The following is a 21,112-nucleotide window of genomic DNA, read 5'->3' on the forward strand; positions in this document are numbered from 1 at the left end:
AACTAACATGTTCATATTCAAGCATCAGACTGTTTAAAGCATACAGAGGTGATTGCACCTGCAAATTGCAGGCCCAGGTACACAGGTGAAAGCTGTTTTAGACAAACAGAAGGGAGATGGCCATTAAAAAGTTTAAGGGGTATGAATCTTGTCAAATTAAATGGAATTGTTCTTCCCGGAATGAACTGACTATTAAAATACTGGGCCAGATCATTAGCTGGTGTTAATCAGTGCAGCTGATGGAGCTACGCCAGTTTACTCCAGCAGCACATCTGGCACACTGTATAGTAATATCCTAAAATGATAAGTTGCAATTGAGAACAGAACATTCTTCAAGCAAGTCAATGGCGCTCAGCAACAGAAAAGTAAATTTCATGGTCACGCTATTGAGAAAGGGGCTGGCCACTGGTTGTAAATGTTTGTGATGTTGCAGTTTACTCTGAGCAAATGACTGTGTGTATTGTAGGTATTTGGTGTCCACATGAACAAATGGAAGCTGGACAAGAAGCTGGGAATTGTGTGCCTTTTCCTGTACGGCATCTTCTTATGTTTCTCCATCATGACAGAATTCAATGTTTTCACTTTTGTGAACTTGCCGATGTGCAGAGATCACTGATCTGGGTGGCAGACTGTCGAGAGGTACTTCCTTCTTACCTGTGCAATACCATCACGGCTGGCGTCTCCGGAACACGGTGCACCCAACGGTCGTGAAATAGATCCTGCTCACTGTTCATAGGATTCTCCTCCCATCTCGGTTTACCCTCTTCCTACCCCGAAACCTGGAAAAATCCTGCATCGATGTGAAGATAATTTTTTTCAACATTTATGTGATTTCCAAGTTCAGTTTTTGAACAGTGACTGGGATTCTAAATGAACTGGCTGCTATCTGGCGTTGAGCCAGGCAAAACTGGTCTGCTACAATTCCTTCCTTTTTAAGTTATTTGGTGGAAGACTAATCTAATTTATGATTTAAGACTATTGCTAGAATGCAGAAGAAGAGGGTACATTGTATATGGGGTGTTTTTCAAGCAGAACTGTGGGAATCTTTTATTTTTATTTTTTTCAGAGATCAACAGCCTCTCTTTGCAACTTCTTCTTCTGAGAGCTGGATTTCATGTAATGATCCAAAGGTCACAAGTGCAGTGTATTATGGGAACTCAATTTGAAATACTCAGCATATGAGTGGATTGACTGTTTGTTTGTTAAAAAAAAAAATGACTGGCAAGGCAGTGGATAACATCCTTATACTATGATTAACGGATCTCTTAATGGTGTTGTAAGGAATGGAAGGTGAACATGGATTCAAAGGGTAAACACTGCTACCATTTTCATTATTAATGTCAGAGTTTTATTGCTAGGTTATTTATATGACTTCCAAGCAATGGTTTGGGACTGCCAGCCCACGAGGGCTAACGAGGAGGGGTCCTGGTTTTTAATGATCCAGACATTGCGATGCAAGGTCAGAACTTCAGAGGATCATCCAACTTCTTGTAGTTTTTTGGGGGAGTGTGTAGTTTTATGTCTTATTCATTGTGAGAGGGACATAAGCACAGTCACACATTCTCAAAATGAGTTGTAGACACTGGTTTCTTTAAAAGGAAAGAGGCATATTTTGCACTGACGTTACTGAAGTCATAATTTGCCACTCTTTAAAGAATACACTGGACCTGGCCAAAAAATTTTACAGCTGAACTTATCTGATATCAGATTGTTGTGGATTTATTCCACCTCCTTCTGGAGGAAGGGAGAGAGAGAGAGAAATGGCACTTTTAAAATGCAGAATATCTTTAATGCAGATTCACTCACAAATCTAAGTTATGATGAAAGTTTTGCCATTCGCTGTTCTAACAGACCTGCAAGGTTTTGTATAATACTGTATTAATATGCAGACAAATTCCACTACACGAGAAACACCTATGATTGCCACACTTGTATGTATTGAAATTGTGGATTCTTGCCAGTACTGGCTGTTGTATTTACTTTAAACGTTGATCACTTCTGATTCATTGGGTATAGTTTTTTCCTCTTCCTTGTATATGTTCTTCTATGAAGTATAATAAGATACTACCAACAAGGTGAATGTTTTTGTCTATGGTACAGACAGTGGCCAATATTGGTAGACAGGACACAACAAAATGGCCCTAAGAGGGGAAAAAGAATCTGAACTAGCAGAAGAAAAACAGTTCAGAGTGAAGACCAGTTTAGAAACTCACTTGCACTTTGCACTTGATTATTTAAGATTAATTCTCTTCGGACAAATAAACCTTTCCAATCTGTGATCTCCATTCAACACAGCACGTTACTTTCTATCCTTTTCACATGGAACAAGCGAAAATACAAGTTTATCAGGCAAGTTCCATGGAAAGTTGATACACATCCACCTTGGGTAAAAGCAGACTGGTGGGTCTCTGGAGGAAAGTAGGTGTGAAGACAGAGCAGATGTGGATTAAGGAGAGAGAAAAGAGGGGCTCCATTTTATATACGTGTTGCTATTTTTTCTTCAGGAACATAACTGTGATCCTACTGGTTTCGCTAAGCAGCATTCTAAGAACAGCATGCTAAGAACTACACCATATGGAAATCCCATTGCATTAGAAATCCCCATTGTACCTTCAGAGTGTGTGTTTAATTAATAATAACCACTAAAATGTCTCAAAAGACTTTCTTAAATTAAAAAATAGTAGCACGATGTGATACATTTCAATCAATTCCAACGTTGAGGACAGATATAAGCTTATAACAAGATATAGTAGCTTCTAAGCTGAATCTTTCCTTACTCACAGAAGAGACAATATTTGGACAAAAAAAGTTTCACATCAGGGCCTATTATTATTTCTATTTTGAATATTTATACTGCTGCTCCAATGGAGCCAGTTGGATCTATTTCTACGAAATAGCCATTATCTATCCCATGGCACAAAAACTGCATGACTGGTTTTTTAGGAACTTTTCCTGTTGACATACATCAAATACTGTAGTATCGTAGCTTTGCATTGTATATGTATCCTGAACTTTGTGCATTTTGCAAGAATATTCTGAAAGTTGCTCATTCCAGGTATAAGCAAAGAAGTATCTTAGATGCACTGAACTGCTCTTACCTGTGCCATATTCTTACGAGATGTGATAGAATGTTTTCTTTGATAACCGTTTGAGTTAGATGTACTTGTGATCTGAAACCAAAGCACATGATACAAGCTTGATTTGAAATTGAGGGCCGGTTGAGTGTGTGAGTTCTCATTTGTTTTTAAAAGAAAGAGGCTTTCAAACTGATAGCTTGATAAAAGCCCATGGAAAAATCTCCCAAGACAAAAATGTAAACACTTTTCTGTGCAAAGTTTAGTCTGCGATCACTCTTCATGAAAGGTCTCCCGAAGGCATACAATAAGATTGCTGCCTATGCTAACTGATACAGTGAGTATTCACAGCTTTCATTTAGTTTTCCTTCCAAGCAATCCTAGACCATTTTTAATGAGCATTTCAAAGAGAGCTTAAAGAACCTTCTCCTCAGTAACTTTTGACCTGATTTTGTCTAGGCTGACACCAAATATCTGATCCCATAGTTTCAACTCTGTTTGACACGTGGTTAGCCCTCCCTTGACAGTGATTAAATGCCAAAATCTTGTGATGTGGGTGGTTTTAAGAGACAAAGGAAAGATTGCTTTTGCTCTGCCAAAGTAGAATTCTATATCTTCCTTTTTCTGATTATTATTATAATTTTTTTTTAAGAAATAATGCATTTTTTGTAGCTGTAGGTACCTACAACAGAAAATATCTCGCGTGGAGGGCATTTACACTAGTGTGGTTTGGGAGGTTTCTGTGTTGCTCTGTTCCTTTGTGGTTGACTTTATGTCCTAAGCTGTCATTGAAGTTAGTGAATTTGCATGCTTTGGTTTTGTCGCTTTTGCGCCTGTGAAACAGCAATTTATGCTAATTTTAAGCATTCAAATTCCTCACAAAAATTTTTCAAAAACAAAGAAAAGGAAGTGGGAAAAACACGCACAAGTGCTGAGGACACAACGTTTAATGTCAGTGTAAGAACCAGAGGTTAACATCTAACGTGCAAGAACAGTAGCCCAGATTTTCAGTGACTTTTCTTAATAATCTGTAAAATAAAATGTAGGTAGCAAATACTGTTGGATACTTTAAAAAAAAAAAAAAAAAACCTACAACTTTCTGACTATTGACAGATGTTTCTTTTATCAAATTTATCTTTTCAAATTAAGTATGAGGGCATGTCAGATCATGCTGCAATGTCAGGCCTTGTCTATATTCAGAAATACACCATTCATTTCATTGATTAATTCTCCTGCTCATGGAGAGTAGAATACACACTTTGGATCAACCATTTCTAGAGAGCTCAGTCTCCTGTTGAGGTTGTGGCCTGCTCCATATTAAGGCTGTGGCAGGCGAAGTCAGAAGCCACACTATCCTTCCAGCCTGTGCGAGGCCATCCACAAGGTCTTCTCCATCCTGCTTTTGTTGAATCAAATGCATAAAGCTGGTGGACTGGTATGGACTCCAGTATATGAAGCAGATGGCCAAGCTAGCTGAGATGGTGTTGAGTCACTTGGGAAGACACTGAAGACTGATTGGTCTGACACCTGACATCCTCATTTAGAACATGATGAAACCACGATATACTTCCAATATGATGTTACTGTTTCATGTCAAAAGCATCCAGTTGGCGCATTTGCTTCTCTATGGTGTCCCAGGTTTCAGAGCCATACAAAAGGATGGAAGCTACTGTTGCTTGATAGATACTCCTCTTAGAGTTGATATATGGTGTTGATGCCACGGAGGCTTCCAAAGAGCGTACATAACAACCTTGACCTTGCTGAGTTGATGTTTCATGTCAGCAAGGCAACCTCCCTCCCTAATGACAATAGAACCAAGACACTCAAAGGCGTTGACAAATTCAATCTCTTGCCCATTGATTATGATGGATGGGGTAGAGGTCTGTCAGCCACTTTCATCAGTTTGGTCTTCTTCCAATTGACTTGAAGACCAGTTAGGCTGACCAGATAGCAAGTGTGAAAAATCAGGACAGGGTGGGGAGTTATAGGGCCTATACAAGAAAAAGCCCCAAATATCAGGACTGTCCCTATAAAATTGGGACATCTCATCACCCGAAGACCAGTCTTACTTCTTACTTACTTTTTTCCGTAAATATATTCAGGGCATTGATGAGATTAGTATTTGAGGATGAGAATCTAGCTGTGGTATCTGCATATTCCAGGACTGCTATGCGGGAGTCATGCAGTACCACCCCTGGCATGAGAGTAGTGACAGTGTCCATCATTCAGTCAGTAACAGTATTGAGCATATCAGGGCAACCAAGCATTCTTGATGGACAGAGCTGTTCTACTCAGAACAGTTGGACATCCTGATACCTACGTGGATACAGCTCTCACTTTGGTAGTGTATTTCTATGAGAAGGTGGAAAAGCTTACCAGGCACACCAGCAGCTTGCAGACAGGGCCACAGGGAGCAATGATCAACCAAGTTGGAGGCAGCGTTTACATCAATAAAAGCTGTATATACATCATATTCCCTGTGCCAAAACTCTTGATCTTTTACAATAATTTGTCTAATGGTAAAAATCTGTTCTGTGGTTGATCGGCTTGCAGTAGGTAGTGTAGATTCTTTATCAGGGGTTACCATGCTCACGAAGAATCAGCGTGAACAGTTTACTTGCAATGGAAAACAACGTCATGCTGCAATGATTGGAACACGCTAGACTATCGCCTTGTCCTTTCTAAAATGGGAGAATAATCCTGTGACTCCAATCATCAGGTAGTGTCTCATGAATCCATACTTCATTGATAATTTGGGTCAGCCAGCCCAAGACAAAATCCTGGCCATTTTTGATCAGCTCGGCAGCTATACCACAAACATCGGCAGCATGGCCATTCTTGAGCTTACAGGCTGTGCTTCAAACCTCCTCCATAGTGACATCCTCTGCATTACATGGAGGGGCTCTCATTGAGCTCTTCACATCCTCCTGGAGTTTTGGAGCTGCAGCTCTGATAGGATGGTTAAGAAACACCAGAAAATGTTTCTTTCCATCTACTCAGACATTCTGCCTCAGTGCACACAAAACATTACTCAAACTGTAACCCGGAAGAGATGAGACACCCTCACCCCCGCCCCCCAACTAACTGATGAACCCAAAATTTTTGGACCTTTGCACACAATTTAGATTTGCAGTTTGGAATGTACGCTGAAAAACATTGTTGCTCCTACACTCCCATCACTGAATTGAACCAATACAACATTTCTGTTGCAGGACTCACTGAGACCTGTTGGAGCTGCACCAGCAGGACAATTATTAACAGCAATCATTATGTATGGTCATGCCTCAGCAGTGTCGCCTTGGCCTTGTCAAGGAATGCTTGTAAAGCCCTTATAAGCTGATCTCCCATCTCCAAATGTATCATGTGGCAAGGACTTTCTTATAGACATGGCAACATCACTGTCATTGATGCTTATGCCCCCACTTACCTTGCCAGTCAGGAGGACAAGGAACAATACTCATGAACCATGTGTTATGTCATCAGAGGAGTATCCTCTCATCACATTATCATTGCGCTATGCGATGCCAGCACTACACTGGGAGTCAATACTAAGAAAGCTTGGCCAGAAAGCATAGGGTGTTTTGTTGCAGATGCAATTGTGAACAGCAATGGTGAGCGACTGCTTGAACTTTGTGCTGCAACTGGCCTCCATGTTTCTGATACCAATTTCCAATGGAAGAACATACACACATGGAATTGGTATTCCAATAAGGGACAAACCCACAAAGCACTTAATCACATTTTCATATTTAATTGGTGGAGAAGTTGTATGCACCACTATTGGGTGTTTGGGTGTGCTGAAGTGGTCAATATCGATCACAGGTTGCTTGTCGCCATGGTGGAACTGAGGTTGAAGGCAACTCAAACCAAGCCTTCCATTAGTCATTTAGACTTACTGAAATTGATTGACTGCTGCTGTCAAAATGGAATGCGAGCTGAAATCTGCAACTGATTTGAAGCTTTAGCCCTTACAGATGAAAGCCTTGAACAGGAGCAAGTCAACAATTTATGAGACTCTTTCCAGTCTTCTGTTATGGATGCCGTCGTCAAAGTGCTGGGGAAAAGGCACCCCAGGCCTAAACATAAATGGATCTGTGAACAGACCCCGGACATCAAAGAAAAATATCATGTGGCTTGCTAAAATGGGAACAACCAAGAATACCAATGCCTTGCATAACACAGCTTTAAAGCAGGATATTTGGGGCAAGTAAGGCTCAGTTGATGGAAGCTGCATCAGCCAGAAATGACTGTGGGACTGTCTATAAAGAATTGTGCACCTTAAAAGCTGGTCCAGGGAACAAATCCTCACTTGTCAAAGATGGATGCCATAACATACCAGTTTAACTTTAAAATGGTTTTTAAAATGATATAGTTAAATCAGTGCAAACTCAATGTGGACAGACATTCGTAATTGGATTTAAACCTGCCTTATAGCAATGAAACTTCATTTGGTAAAGCATTGGCTTAAGCTAAATCAATATAATGTAGCTTTAAATCCAGTTAAGAGCATTCTCAAAGGGATTTGCACAAATTTAACGGAATCAGTTTAAAATCACACATGTAGGTTGAAGTGATGTGAGTTTGAATACAGACATGGCCTTGGCAGCTTTGCTTCCAACATAAGGAATTATGCCTGGTAATGCGTGTAGTTTGAATAAGCTATACAAATTCATTGGGTATATTGTGAGGCTCTGAGCTGAAAGAAAGATAAGTGTTTCCAGTGCCCTAAGACTCTGAGGGAAACGTTGGCGCCGTTGGACTCAATGGCAAAAATGTCATTGCTTCAGCAGGGCCAAGATTTCTTCCTATATGTCTTTACAACAGCATATCCTGTTGGTCTTAAAAACAGTTATTTAAAAATATGAATAAGTGAATCAGACACAGAACTCTTTTTTTTTTTTTTTTTTTTTTAAAGCCAAATCAACAAACTAGTTCTTACTAATACAGCTTGGCACAAAGAAGGAGATTGCACATGAAAGTGTTATGGGGCTAGGAACTGTAGGAGCCTGGAACTTGGAGCATATTTCACTTGGAGAAAATTCATTTATTTTATCCCTAGCTCTGCTGACTCATTGGGCAGACAATCAAAAGTTTTTAAGTTTCCAGAACTGGAGTTGAAGCCAAATTTATGCCACAGGGGAAAAGGCATGGTATGCCCAACGAGGCAAGCATGGAAGAAAAACACTTTTTTGTTTTGTTTCTTTGATCACACATCAAGTGTTATAATTTGTAACATTTGGCTGTGAATCTAACTCTATCCTCTTCTAACAGCCCACTAACTATGCCATGTCTTTGAAGCGTGGGTGGAGCCAGCTAATTCATGAAAGCTTTTAGTAAAAGAAGCACAGTTCCTGTAAGGTTCCAGATATTTTAATAGTTTTTAATTGTAATTTTCAAATTACCAGTAAAACAAGTTTTAAAACTTCCACACCAAAAAAAACCCCCAAACCCCTATTTTGTTCTTTTCAAGTGAGTAGTACTTGAATGTGCTAAAATTAACATGGACATTTTTAATAATAAATGTGACTTTTTATAGCAAGTTGGAGAAATGAGATTCAGTGTTAAGTACCTGAACTTTCATGGCCAATCATTATAGGCACAGAAATTTGTTCAAATGCTGAATATTTTCCCATTAGCCTTGTGGTTGCAGATCAGCATATCTGTGACAGGTAAAGCAGGGAATTTTCACTTTTAATTTAGGAGGTCTCTGTTGTTGGATCCCATAGAACAGTGTACAGATTTCATAACAGAATCGACTGTAAGGTTGTTACAAATCGTATCTGGTTCTTTTTTACCTCTTCTTGCAAAAAAAAAAAAAAAAATCTCTATCAACATAAATGGGTTTCGTCAGTGGTAAGAAAGCTAATCTTAGTTACTATGTTACTAGAAGTGTCCAGATAAAATTCTACATACAGATAGATTTAGATTTGAACATAAGTAACTGATACTGGATGGTTTTGATAAAACAATTCTTTGGACAGACGAACTGTTTACAAACCATCGTATAGCTGGTTGTCTCTACATATAGAATGGCAAGATTATAAGGATTCGTGCCAAATTTTTGAGCCGTTACGCTAGATGAGAGCCTTAGGAAAGAACATTCCTTTACTTCACTGTTAACAGAAGAGGCAATAAAGGAATGCAACTGCCAATGACATTAAGTTAATAACATCAGGGGTATTTTGAACAGAGTAGCTGTTTTGAAGTTTCAGTACTTCTGTAGTTTTAGATTTCATTCTTCACATTTAATATACATTATCTGAATGTTACTATCTTGGAGAATGAACCAAATGTTTTGAGTCCTATAAAGAGTTGCAGTTATAATTCAGGCAGATGTATACGATATAGTTTCATTTTGACAGGGGTCAGGCTGCAGTTACTTTGCTGTTCAGCAGAGTGTTAGAAGGGAGATAACCACAATCAGAATAGAGTTTCTGAGAATATATTTCCTTTCAGTTAGCCATGACATTATGGAAAAGAAAAATGTGCTTTATGTTCCATTGTTGTTGGTTTCTGAAATTAGATAGGCTTACAGTATTGGGGGAGAGGGGTTGTGCAGTGGATATAATTCAGCCCAGTGTCATGATGGTACTTATGGGCTTAACACCACACACCGGGCTTCTGAGGCAGCCAGCGCATCAGGAAAGCTTGTCTGGGAACCTGCAAAGACACAGTGAAACTCAAAAAATGCCTGGCCTTGAACAGGGATGGGGCATGGCTAGTATAGCTAGGAATGTGCAGATTTTGTTTAGCATACATCCCTCCCTCCCCAGCAACCTCTATCAGAAGCACTCCTGTGGACGGCCCAACCATAACTTAAAATTCTCTCTCCACCAAAGACCCTGAGGTTCATTGGGGTAAATGCGCATAAGGATATAGGGGGCCAGGTTGACACAACATAGTGTCATTTACACCTCCCTATGGGCCTGATCCATCTCCCATTACAGGCGCTGACAGAGTCCCATGTACTATCATGAGAAATGCATCAGGCCCTAAAGCCTCAATTCAACAAAGCATTGAAGCACTTGCTTAAGTCTCAAGGAAGTCAATGGAGCTTAAGCGTGCACTGAAAGCTAAGCATATGCTTATGTGCTTTGCTGAATTGGAGTCTAAAGGTCAGGTTCAGTGGATCTAACCCATTGGCATAAACCGTGGATGCAGTAAAGTATACCCATTCCAAGCAGCGCTGTAGAAAAAGTCATTCAGTGATGAATGAGCAGAATACAAGACTCTAGCAAGGAGAATCTTTACCGAATGTGCCTTTGACTGAAAAGAGATTTTAACTAAGAGAGAACTACTGAGAGAGCTTTTTACTCTTCGTAGTATTCTTTAGGAAAGTAGATCTTCCCTGTTAAGTTTTACCATGAGTTGGCATATCACATTCCTGGATTTTGCTACACAAATGAGGCAGCATGTCAGAATGTTTTTAGCAAACATGGTCTGATCTTAAGCCCACTGAAGTCAATTGAATTCGATGAGCTTTGGATCAGGCCTACAGTCAGGAAAATCAGGAATGCTTATTACTGTTTTCTCCTACAGATAGATCACAATTCAGCTGGTCTGATTAGCAAAGTTTGTGTGTCACTGTTCATTTGATTCTGAGTGATTCATAAATACATAAAAGGGTGTGAGATAGCACATGCTGTATGTTTAGTAAGCTTGGCAGTTTCTCTGTATTCCAAATGTTCGTTGACAGACTTGGAGCTCTTTGTTGCATTTTAGTGTTTATAGCCTAGTTTGAAGGAGAAAAGAGATTTCTGGTATGGCTGACAAATTTTGGGCTCAAGTACTGCAGTGATAGTTACCCGTTTTCTCCTTCTGTGTATATGGCTGCATCTATAGGTGTGGAGGCTAAGATACAAGGAAAGAGCAGAATCCTGGCCCCATTCAAGTCAATGGGAGTTTTGCCATTGATTTCAAAGGAGCCAGGATTTAACACAAAATGTTGAAAGCATTCTTACGATAACATTCTGTTATAAGGTGAAAGTTCACCCAAATTCTGAGTCCAGTCGTTACTTACACATACAGACCCATTTGCATCCATAGGGTTACTGTAGGAAGGGCTATTCTTGTGATTGAGAGTTTGCAGAATGAGTCCTTTATCAGTACAAGTCTTTGTCAACTGAGGAAAGGTTAGTTTCCTTTAGTTGGATGGGGAATGCACCTTGCAATTTATTTATGAAGGTCCTTATGAGGTAGGTGATACAGAATCCATCCACCAGTCTCAAAGCTATAAAATGAGGTCTATAGCACAGGAAAATGTCATCCCCGTTCTAAGAGTAATAGAGTTACACCAAGGATGATTATAGCTCCATGTCATAATATGTGTAGCAAATGATGATGATAATAATAACTGAACAAAAATATATGGGGGGGATGGAGTGAAAGAAATACATTTCGTAGCAGGGACTCTCTTGAATGTTTGAAAGGTGAAGGATCAAAATTCCCTGATTTCCCTACAAATATCTGACTGCACGTCCCACCACATTTTTAGGACGCAACAACCCAAGTGATGGCTGGTTGGTCCATAGGCCATTATACAGGAAGACTTCTGATATAGTTTGAGAGGTGGAGAATTTGAAAAATTAGCAGATGTAAAATAATGTTGGGCAAATGCTGTGGATTCTGTTTCAAAAGCAGCTTCCCCTCTGAATTTGGTTGGTTGCTTGTAGATGGGTATTATTGGTTTCCTTGTGTCAAAAGGATGTGAGATTTGCTACCATAATCTCTTTATTAAGTATACTGTCAGCCTGTGGATTTGAATGTTAACTAGTGCACTACCTAAGACAGAAGTCATGCATTGGACTAATAGAAAAAGGAAGCAGTTTTGGGCCCAAGACTAGGTGGGAGAAAATGCAGAGTGGACCTCTTGCTTCAAGTTCCTGTCTCGATAGCACGCTGGTATAACTCACAGTGTACCTTACACTCCACATGTTCATTGAAACATCAGCTCATTACACAGGCCATTGGAATCCTCTTCCAAAATCTTTTCCCAAAGAGAAATCAGTGTCTCTTCAAAGTGAAATTTGCACAATACGCAGGTGTATTTTATATTCGATCCTCTTCCTGGGGATCCCCTGTTTTGTTCATTTATAAACAGACAAAACGTTCTGTCCACTGTAAACGAGTGAAGTGGACAGGATCCTGGCTTTTTTATAGACAAAGACAATGATTACACTATGAGCGTTACAGATCCAACTGAATGATAATAGTTTTGATGTGGGTATTTTAAGCTTCCTGAAGCCAGGCCATCCCATATTTAACTATATTCATTAAAGGATTTGGTCGTGAATATGACAGATTTTGGGCCTTATTTTTTTAAATTTTTAAACAAAGATTTATATTATGTACTTTAATCCAGTATGTTCTCTGTCATTAAAACAAAGTCCTGTGGTAGCTGGCTGCCATGTGAATAGAAAAATAAATCTATTCGGGCTATTGAGAAGACAGAAACTGATGTCAGTATTTAAGATACTTACACACACACATACAAACACATTTTTTGTAAGTGCAAAAGATGGTTACTTGTTTTTAATTTGTTTCCATGTGTGTATAAGCAAGTACACATTAGTGTTGCATGCCAATCGTATATGTATATAAGAAATATAACAGGACAAGTCGAAATAGCATATCTTTGTAAATTCAATAGTATTTCCAATTATCGTTACTACCACTATGCTAAATTCTAGTTCCCTTTCCTGGATGTAAGAAAGTTTTTAAAAAATGATCAAAGTGGTCAGGAAATTGTGCACTGAAATATTTATACACTTATTTATTTATTTCTCTTACACAAAGAATTACACCCCTGAATCAGGAAAGCTTTACCTTGTTCAGGAAGAGCACTTAAAACCCAGGGCAGTCAATAGAATTTAAGCCCATGCTTAAAGTTAAGTGCAGGCATCGGTGCTTTCCTGAATCAGGACCTAAAGTTGGAGCTGTTTAAACACATTAGTACCATTCTTTTGAACTTTCATGAAAAGCAGTGAGACATTTAATTTACTATGATTTTTTAATCAGCTTGCTATTCCCCTTTCTGCAACCTGTATGGTGCAGGTAGTTATCGGACATTGAGAGAACCTGAAAAATGTCTCTGTGCTGGTCACTTATACTGATCACTGGAGTAGAAATGCGTAAATATCAAACCTTCATCTCCGTCCATCAATCTATCATATTTTGAGGGCAACCGTCCCTGTTTTTTCTGAGCACCATTTACAGTCATTAAAATTTACATTTCATGAGGTGCCAACAGGTATTTTATAAAAGATCTTCCTTTCCCAAGTTTGCATCAATTTCTTCCAAAAACTGTTTTTAAAAAAAGTCTAATTGGACCTCCATTTTTGTAACATGAAGGTAAATGTTTGGGTGCAGATCCTCAGCTGGTGTAAGTTGTCATGGCAGCATTGACAGATCAATGGATCAACCCCTTGAAATCTTGCAATAAAATGCTCTCACTCCTTGCAAACATGCAAGTGGGTACCCCCATTTCAATAAACCTGTTTTTTCATGTAGGTCAGTACATCTCCATTCTAGGAGGATGTATCACCTGGCGTTGCTGTCGAGGTGAATTATGGTAGAGCTCAATGTGGAGGAGGCAAGAAGCAGTGCAGGAGTCTTTGTAAGAATGGGACAGTGGAGAGGAAAGGTCAGAATTTTATGCTTGAGGAAGCTCTTAGACACTTAGGTATTTTTCATTTTAGGAAAAAAACCTGCAAATCAAAAGGATAAAGGCTGATTATGAAGCAAGAATTGCATAAAATGAATCTCCATTTATTGCAGAGTTCATGACTCAACTGAATTTTTCTTAAGTTCTCACAGAAAACATCTTTCTTGTAGCTCTCCATAGTTAGTCTAAATCTTCACGTACAACATACATTTCTTTGTGTCAAAACTGGGATATGAAATCAGAACATTCCTAGATAAACTAAAACTCCAGCTAAAAGATTGCATTTGTTGAGATCTTGAAAAAAGACACACACAAATTCTTGATACCTTAGTCATTAAAGCTTTCTCATTTTAAAAATGAATGGCATATCAAAAGGGCACAGCAGATAAATACATGTTTTATACAGCACAAGCAGAGAGCAAATGCAAAGGAAAGTAAAACTGCATTATAAAACGCAGATTCTTGTGTAATAAGAATGTTGGCAAGTTTTTCAAGGATTGCATTTATGTTGTGATGTGTCTGAAAGAATATTTGATCTTTACAGTTTCACTTACTGGTTCTGAAAAAGAGTTTGGTTTTGTTTTTTCCAGCAACAAGTACTGTATTTCCTTACCAGGCAAAATGGAGAAGATGAGTCCAAAATATTGCATGCATCAGACTTGATTCTTACTTTAGGTAAATAAGTGTGTATCGCTGATCATGAAAATCTACCATGCACGTGTCAATATAGGCCTATATAACTGAGAGATGAATTGCACCCTCGCAATTACTGAATTCTCAGGGCCAAATTGTGACCAACTTCCTCATAAGAGAAGCCTCACTGAGTTCAACATCTACTCTCATGAACAAGGAAGTCACAATTAGGCTCTTAGGCCTAGATACTCAAAGATATTTAGGTACCTAACTCCATGGTCAGCTGATTAAATAATTAAGAGCTACTTTAATCCCCACAGTGAAATACAAGATGGAAAATAAGCTAGAAGAGACACATTTCCCTCTCTGGCAGTGTCCTGTGCAATGTCAAATTCCCCAGTAAAATGCTGAAACCATGGAAGTGTTCTCATGATTAGAAGGCACGAGCAAAAAAATTCAAAAGGGTGTGTACACACAGGAAGACAGTATTGGTGCTTTTTTTAGTGCATTGTTATGTATCCAGAAATAGGCACAGGATAAGCAGTCCTATGGGTGAACTTCACCCCTGTGCGGAAAGGCAGTACAAGGCTGTTGAGACATTTAAACCCATAAATAGGATTTAAGTAGGACGTACGTGCCACATAAGCCTAGTACTAACCCTCTGCAGAGAGGTGAATTTCAAACAACATAAGTAGCTGTGCTTTCAAGGTCAGATGTTCATTAGAGCTCAGCATCCCAACAGCTCCCATTTAGGCACTAAGTAAATGGATGGATTTAAAAAAAAATGCTGAGCTCCCAGTGATTCCCATTGAAAGTAACGGGTGCTGTTGAGTGTGAGCCCTTTGATTTTTTAATTATTTTTTTTTAGTGGCACTGGCTTGACAGCACATGCTTCTGTGGCTAGAATGTGTTTACAATTACATTGTTGTAAGAGATAAAGAATAATGTAATGTTCCCTGGAACGCTTAAGGAAAACTTTTTTGTTTTGCTAACCTTGCTAAAGTCTCTAGACCACTGAATGCAGTCTCTGGTGTGGCTTTTTCTAAACTAAACAGTGATCAAACTGTATAGCTTTCCTTAAACTATTGTGTGCATGCTTAATTTTCTACTTAATGGTGCATCAGAAGTACAGCAATAAAAGTGACTGATCTGAACATCTTTTATTCAAATAACGTTATCTGGGTTCTTTTCCATTGAGTCTGAAGACTCCATGATGCTTCTAACCATAATGAAGAAAATGTAGGTGCAACTGAGTGTAAATCTGAAATGCACACAACATATAGTTCACTTATAGCAGCCGGGGCTCACCAGCAAGGAGAAAATTCAACTGTTTATAGTAATAAAGTTCTATTCCAAATAGCTTCTTATTAACGTGCTTTTGAAATGTCAAAATGGCGGAGCCACAGACAAAACATTTGTTACCTTTTCAGATAAGTTACAATAATTTTGTCATACTTGTACAAGTATTATTGTCTTGTCTTTCTGTACGTTTGTTTTGCAGTTTGTTATAGAGTATTACTCGTATGCATAGTTGTTCCACTTGCCTGTGTCAGTTAGAAATTTAACAGAAATGAGAGCATGCATTTCTCTATTTGCTGGTAACCTATGAATTAGAAACTTGTATTTTCTGTGTTTTTCAAGTGTTATAACTATAAACAAAAATTCACATCACTGTTGTCTAAGGAATATCAGAAAGTTTTAATAGATTGGTAAATGTTTTGTCATTTGATTTGATACTGTGTCAGATATCTACACTAAGACAATACGTTTTATCAATAAAAAAATCTTCTCTTGGTACTAACTTAACACTTTAGGGCACATTGTGACAAATAGAAAATCAACTGTGGGTTAATATCTTACTTTTTAATTTTCTGACTTATTCTTCTAAAGACATCCAGTACCATTGTTTTGATCTGAACATTTGAATAAAAAAAACCAGGGAAAAGAAATGTAGTAGTGTTTATACTTTACATTCCCTTCACTATTAAATTTTCACCCTCTGGGACTTCAGAAGCTCTGTTGGACATAGTGCGGAAGGAGGCTGCTAGATTTTATGTATCTGACTGCCATATAGAAAACAGACATTGAGGAATTTTATTTGTCTAATAGATGGCCAGATTCTGCTCTTTTACATCCATATAAATCTGCAGTCACTCCACTGAAGTTAATAGAGTTGCTCCAGATTTATCCTGGTTTAACTTGGAACTGATCTAGTCCAATGTCCTTGATTTGGGACCAGTCTTGCGCCACTGAAGTTGATGGAAAAGCTTTCATTGACTTCACTGGTGCAGATTCAGGCCCCATGGATCCAGCCTTAGAAGACAAAACTTAGGAGGTGCTATTAGTACAGCAAGACTTGTTGTAATCAACTTTTGTGGGGAGCCAAGCTTCAGGTGCCCTGTGAAGAGGAATATTATAGGTAGGGAGGCTTATACATACTTCTGGAATAGTGAAGTATCTGTAAGTAACTTAGAGAAGCATTTTTTTTCTTCAATGAATGAGTCAGACAGTAATTTCTTCAGGTATAAAAAAAAAATACGGTGATGACAATGTTATTATGTAGGATAGCCCTGTGGTCAGATGGAATTTATCCGGTGTACATTCTGCTCTGCACCAAAAAGAACTTGGATAAAGGTTAGATTTCTCTTGTCTCTATTCAAAATGTTGCTTGGATCACACAAAACATTGGCATCTACATTTGCTACACCTGAACTGTCCCATCCATGCAAGGACCACAAAACTGCGCATCTTTCTCTGCATCTCCCAACTTGTGGAATTTGTTTCTCTGGTGATGCTGATCTCTGTGGACCTTCTTGGAAAGTGTTGGTCATTGGGAATGCACAAGCTCTCTCTTTGCAGCACCAAGGATTCAGAGCCATAGTTATAAGCACACATTTCTCAGTGCCAAGATCTTGGATATGAGATCTGACTCTCCTCTGCCCTCATGCACCAGGATAAGAATAAGCAGAGCTCAGGGATAGTCTCCACAGCATGGGACTGAGTGTTATCATAAAGGAGGAACAGCACCTGCACCACTCAAGAATAGATCAAGTGTTTCTCTTCCAAGGACACCTCCTGCCTGTACAGTAATAACAATTCCTAGGACTCTGTCAGCTCTCCCTGCTTGGGTGACACGTTCTTTGTGGCTTCTACTCAATATAATTCCTTATTCATGGGCAGCAGTGTGGCCTACTGGACAGGGGTTCAGGACAGATGGGTTCAATCCCCAGCTCTTCTAATGACCTGCTGGGTGACTTTGGACAAGTCAACTCACCTGCCTGTGCCTCAGTTTCCCCATCTGTAAAATGAGGGTAATGTTACTGACCCCCTTTGTAAAGTGCTTTGAGAGCTACAGATGAAAAGCACTGTATAAGAGCTACATAGTAGTATTCCAGCGAGCTGAATGGTCTCATCAGAAATGTCAGGCTCCACATGCTGACTTTGGCATCTCTTATCATTTATCCTTTCCCTCAGAGGTTGGTTTAGGGCTCTTCATCCATCAGGCTAGCTCGTCTCAGATACTTTTGTGTGTGTTGGTGACAGCCACTACCACAACAAAGTCTTTCCTTTGCCCGTTCTGAAGCACCACAGCTGTTCACACGTAGCGGCTGTATATGTCTTGCATCAGCAAGAACCCATATACCCATACATGGACAGCTTGCTGGCTGATTCAAGCTTACACCCTTTGAGAAGTCCTGGTGAGGATAAACTATCTGTTTCAGTCATGTCCATGAATAAATGGAGAATAATCTGCCTTGATGTTCTTCATCAATTCGAGACAGACACAGACTGGGAAAAGAATTGGTGTATGCATCTCCAGTCGTTCTGTTGGTACTCCAGAAAGTGGTTGGCAGAGGGCCCCGGCCAGTCTGATGACTCTGTCTTGGGCCAGACTATGTTGGTGCACAAATCTGCAGGGACCCCCTATGTAGTTTTTCACTATCACTAGACCTTTTGACTCAGGAAAATCTAGGTTCACATCCTCATTTGGAGCCACTCCACCTGCCTACTTAGCTCATGGGACATTAGCTCAATGGACTCTGTCTTAAAGGTGCGCTGCAAAGGACTTTAAAAAAACGCTGGGCTTAGGCTGTTATTTTATTCTGTGTGATGTATGAGCCTGGAAGTTTGGGGAGACAGTATTTATTATTGCTGCTTTTTTAACCTTAGAAATATCAGGAACATCCAGACCAGTCTCTCCTGGTTTTGCTGGAGAACCTTTGAGAGGTATCTCTCTCAGGGATGTTTATTGTAAGTTCTAACACTTTGACTGAAGGAGCAAGAGTGTTGAATCTGTAACAGAGCTTTCTTAAGCCAAAATATTAATCAGTCGCTGAAGTTTCATAGGTGTAAATAAAACACAAACTACAAACAAAGTTTTAAGCATTCTCACTCAAAAATACCTTCCTCACCCAAAAAGAACAGGAGTACTTGTGGCACCTTAGAGACTAACAAATCTATTTCAGCATAATTTGTTAGTCTCTAAGGTGCCACAAGTGCTCCTGTTCTTTTTGCGGATACAGACTAACATGGCTGCTACTCTGAAACCTTCCTCAGCCAGCCGCTTAACTTGTGTCATGTCACCGTTGCACTTATTCTCCAGTCAAAGGCTTCCAGCCTTGACAGGACCTGAATTTCTAGTGTTACTCACTCATATCCACATGCAGGAAGGAAAAACTAGGGCACAAACCCATTTTATTTGTCTTTTTGAAGGTCACCTTTAGCCTACTCCATGGAGGTTCAACCTGTATTTTTGTCATTTGCTTTGAAATGTTACTCCTAGAAACTAAAAGGCCTGTCTCTAGAGGTAGCAGATATCATCCTCTCTCCATCCTCTGCCACTTTGATTTGGGGCTGTTTATTACACTTGAAGTATCTCTGCCTCTGCATGTCATGGATCAAATTACACCTGTCTGTAGCCTCATCATACAGCCTCCAGTTGACAAGGTCTTCAGCCATCTCAACATCCTGGAGCACTTCAAAGGGCTAGTTAAGTATTTTCTCTGTTGCCTTTTTTTTCCACTGAAAAAAACATCTGCAAGAAGTGTTAGATTCAGGTTTTGATGGTTGGTCCTCCAATCCCTCCAATCTACAGGGACAAAGTTGCCCTATATTCACATCCAAAATGTAGTGTCTGAATGCACCCGGACCAGAATGTCAATCTGGTTTTTCTTCCAAACCCTCATTCTCACCCAGAGGATACTAGGCTCCATACTCTCACCAGAAAGAAGACTTACATGTTTGTTTATTTGAGTAGGACTAAGGCCTTTAGGCAATCACCTAAACTTTGAGTTGTGTTTGGGGTTCTATGAGGGGAGTGCAATTTCCACCCACTGCCTATCAAAGTGGAGTAGGCTTGGCACTGATCCTTGTTCTACCCTGGCAAGAGCATCGGTATCTGCAGGTTATAAGGCTCATTTGACCAGGACTAAAGCAGCATGGACGGCCTGTCACTAGTGTTCCAGTTCCAGATGCATGAAAGGCTGCTACCTGGCATTCTGCACACATCTCTGCTCTCTCAGCTTGGCAGCGAGTTGGTGCTTGTTCTGCGAGGGGAAATTTACAATACTTGTTTAGTTAGAACACCTCAGCCTACCTTCCGGGGGCTGTACTGGCAGCTAGACTCCCACAAGTGAGAATAGACAAAGGCCACCTTGCAGAAGAAAGAATTATTACATACTGGTAATGGTGGCTCTTGGAGAGTGTTGAACTTGTATATTCACACGCCCTGCCCACTTCCTCAGGTTTTTGCTCTCTGGGACTATATGATTTTTAGCAGAAGAAACTGAGCCATTTGGAGACCTCTGAGCCCTTTGTAACCTCAGCTCCTACCATTTGGTGCTGTGAGGTAGGGGCTCTCATGCAGTCCCAACAGGCAAGTTCCAGAAGCTCATTAGCAAATGGGTGGCTACATCTCCCAAGTAGGAATATACAGAAGCAAGACTCAGGGAAAACCCCGGGTATCCTTTTTTGTGGCTGTTGCTTCAGTAATCATCCCTCCTTAGACTAGCTCAACATCTGCCCCATTTCCCTTACATCTGCTCTAAATGGAATGGAGTTAGCTTTCAGTGAGAAGTGCATCTTAAACCGCCTGTCTGTCACGACCAAGCATGCTCTGAAATTGGTGTGACCCTCTCTATAGGGCCAACCAGATCACTAGAGATGAGCAGCATCAAATATTAAAAACAAGCAAATACCACAGCATTGAGAGCAGGTGCAGAGAAACCACTTCAGAACTAAGCAGTCACTTTACGCCTCTCACACAAGAAGATTTTACAAGCGATCCCTTTTACAGAATGCATGGGAATAATGCAGCATAATTAAAGTATCAGCTGTGGTGAAAATGTGTCAAGCAAATAACATTGAAAAGAAACTCAGTTATATTTCTTAAATCAAAGCTTTGTCTGCTCATAGAATCATTTGCTTTAGTTCCAGAGAAAGATGGTTTTCAGCATTATATTTCCTAATGTTGCAGAGTAATGCCATCTGGTGCATACACACATACTGGTGAGTATTTTTTTCATTCTTAAATTGGATAATAATATACATTAGAGCTGGATGGGAAACAGTTTTTCTGTACTGGGAAAATTTGAGATTTGAACCTTTTTTACGATTCAAAATCAGGACAAAAAGATGAAATCTCAAAAATTTTTGCAACCCAATAATCTGAGGAAAAAATTAGTTCAGGTTGATTAAAATGTTTAATTTCTGTAATTTCAAAATTGTTTTGTTTTGCTTTCAA

The 21,112-nt window shown here is 39.6% G+C and overlaps 1 protein-coding gene across 3 annotated transcripts in view; it reads left to right on the forward strand.

Annotated features, from left to right (window-relative positions):
- SLC24A3 (solute carrier family 24 member 3) overlaps positions 1–20,878 on the forward strand; it is a 357,605-nt gene extending 336,727 nt beyond the window's left edge. For 2 of the 3 annotated variants that reach the window (XM_032795892.2, XM_032795893.2), the window contains exon 17: positions 467–16,319. In XM_032795892.2, the coding sequence (XP_032651783.1) occupies positions 467–616 (150 nt within the window). In that variant the 3' untranslated portion in view covers positions 617–16,319. Of the gene's footprint in view, positions 1–466; positions 16,320–20,799 lie in introns of those variants that run through there. The other variant, XM_032795894.2, reaches the window with a different exon arrangement.
- Positions 20,879–21,112: the final 234 nt, after the last annotated feature.

This window comes from Chelonoidis abingdonii, chromosome 3 (assembly GCF_003597395.2).
Source record: "Chelonoidis abingdonii isolate Lonesome George chromosome 3, CheloAbing_2.0, whole genome shotgun sequence".
Taxonomy (NCBI): Eukaryota; Metazoa; Chordata; order Testudines; family Testudinidae; genus Chelonoidis; species Chelonoidis abingdonii.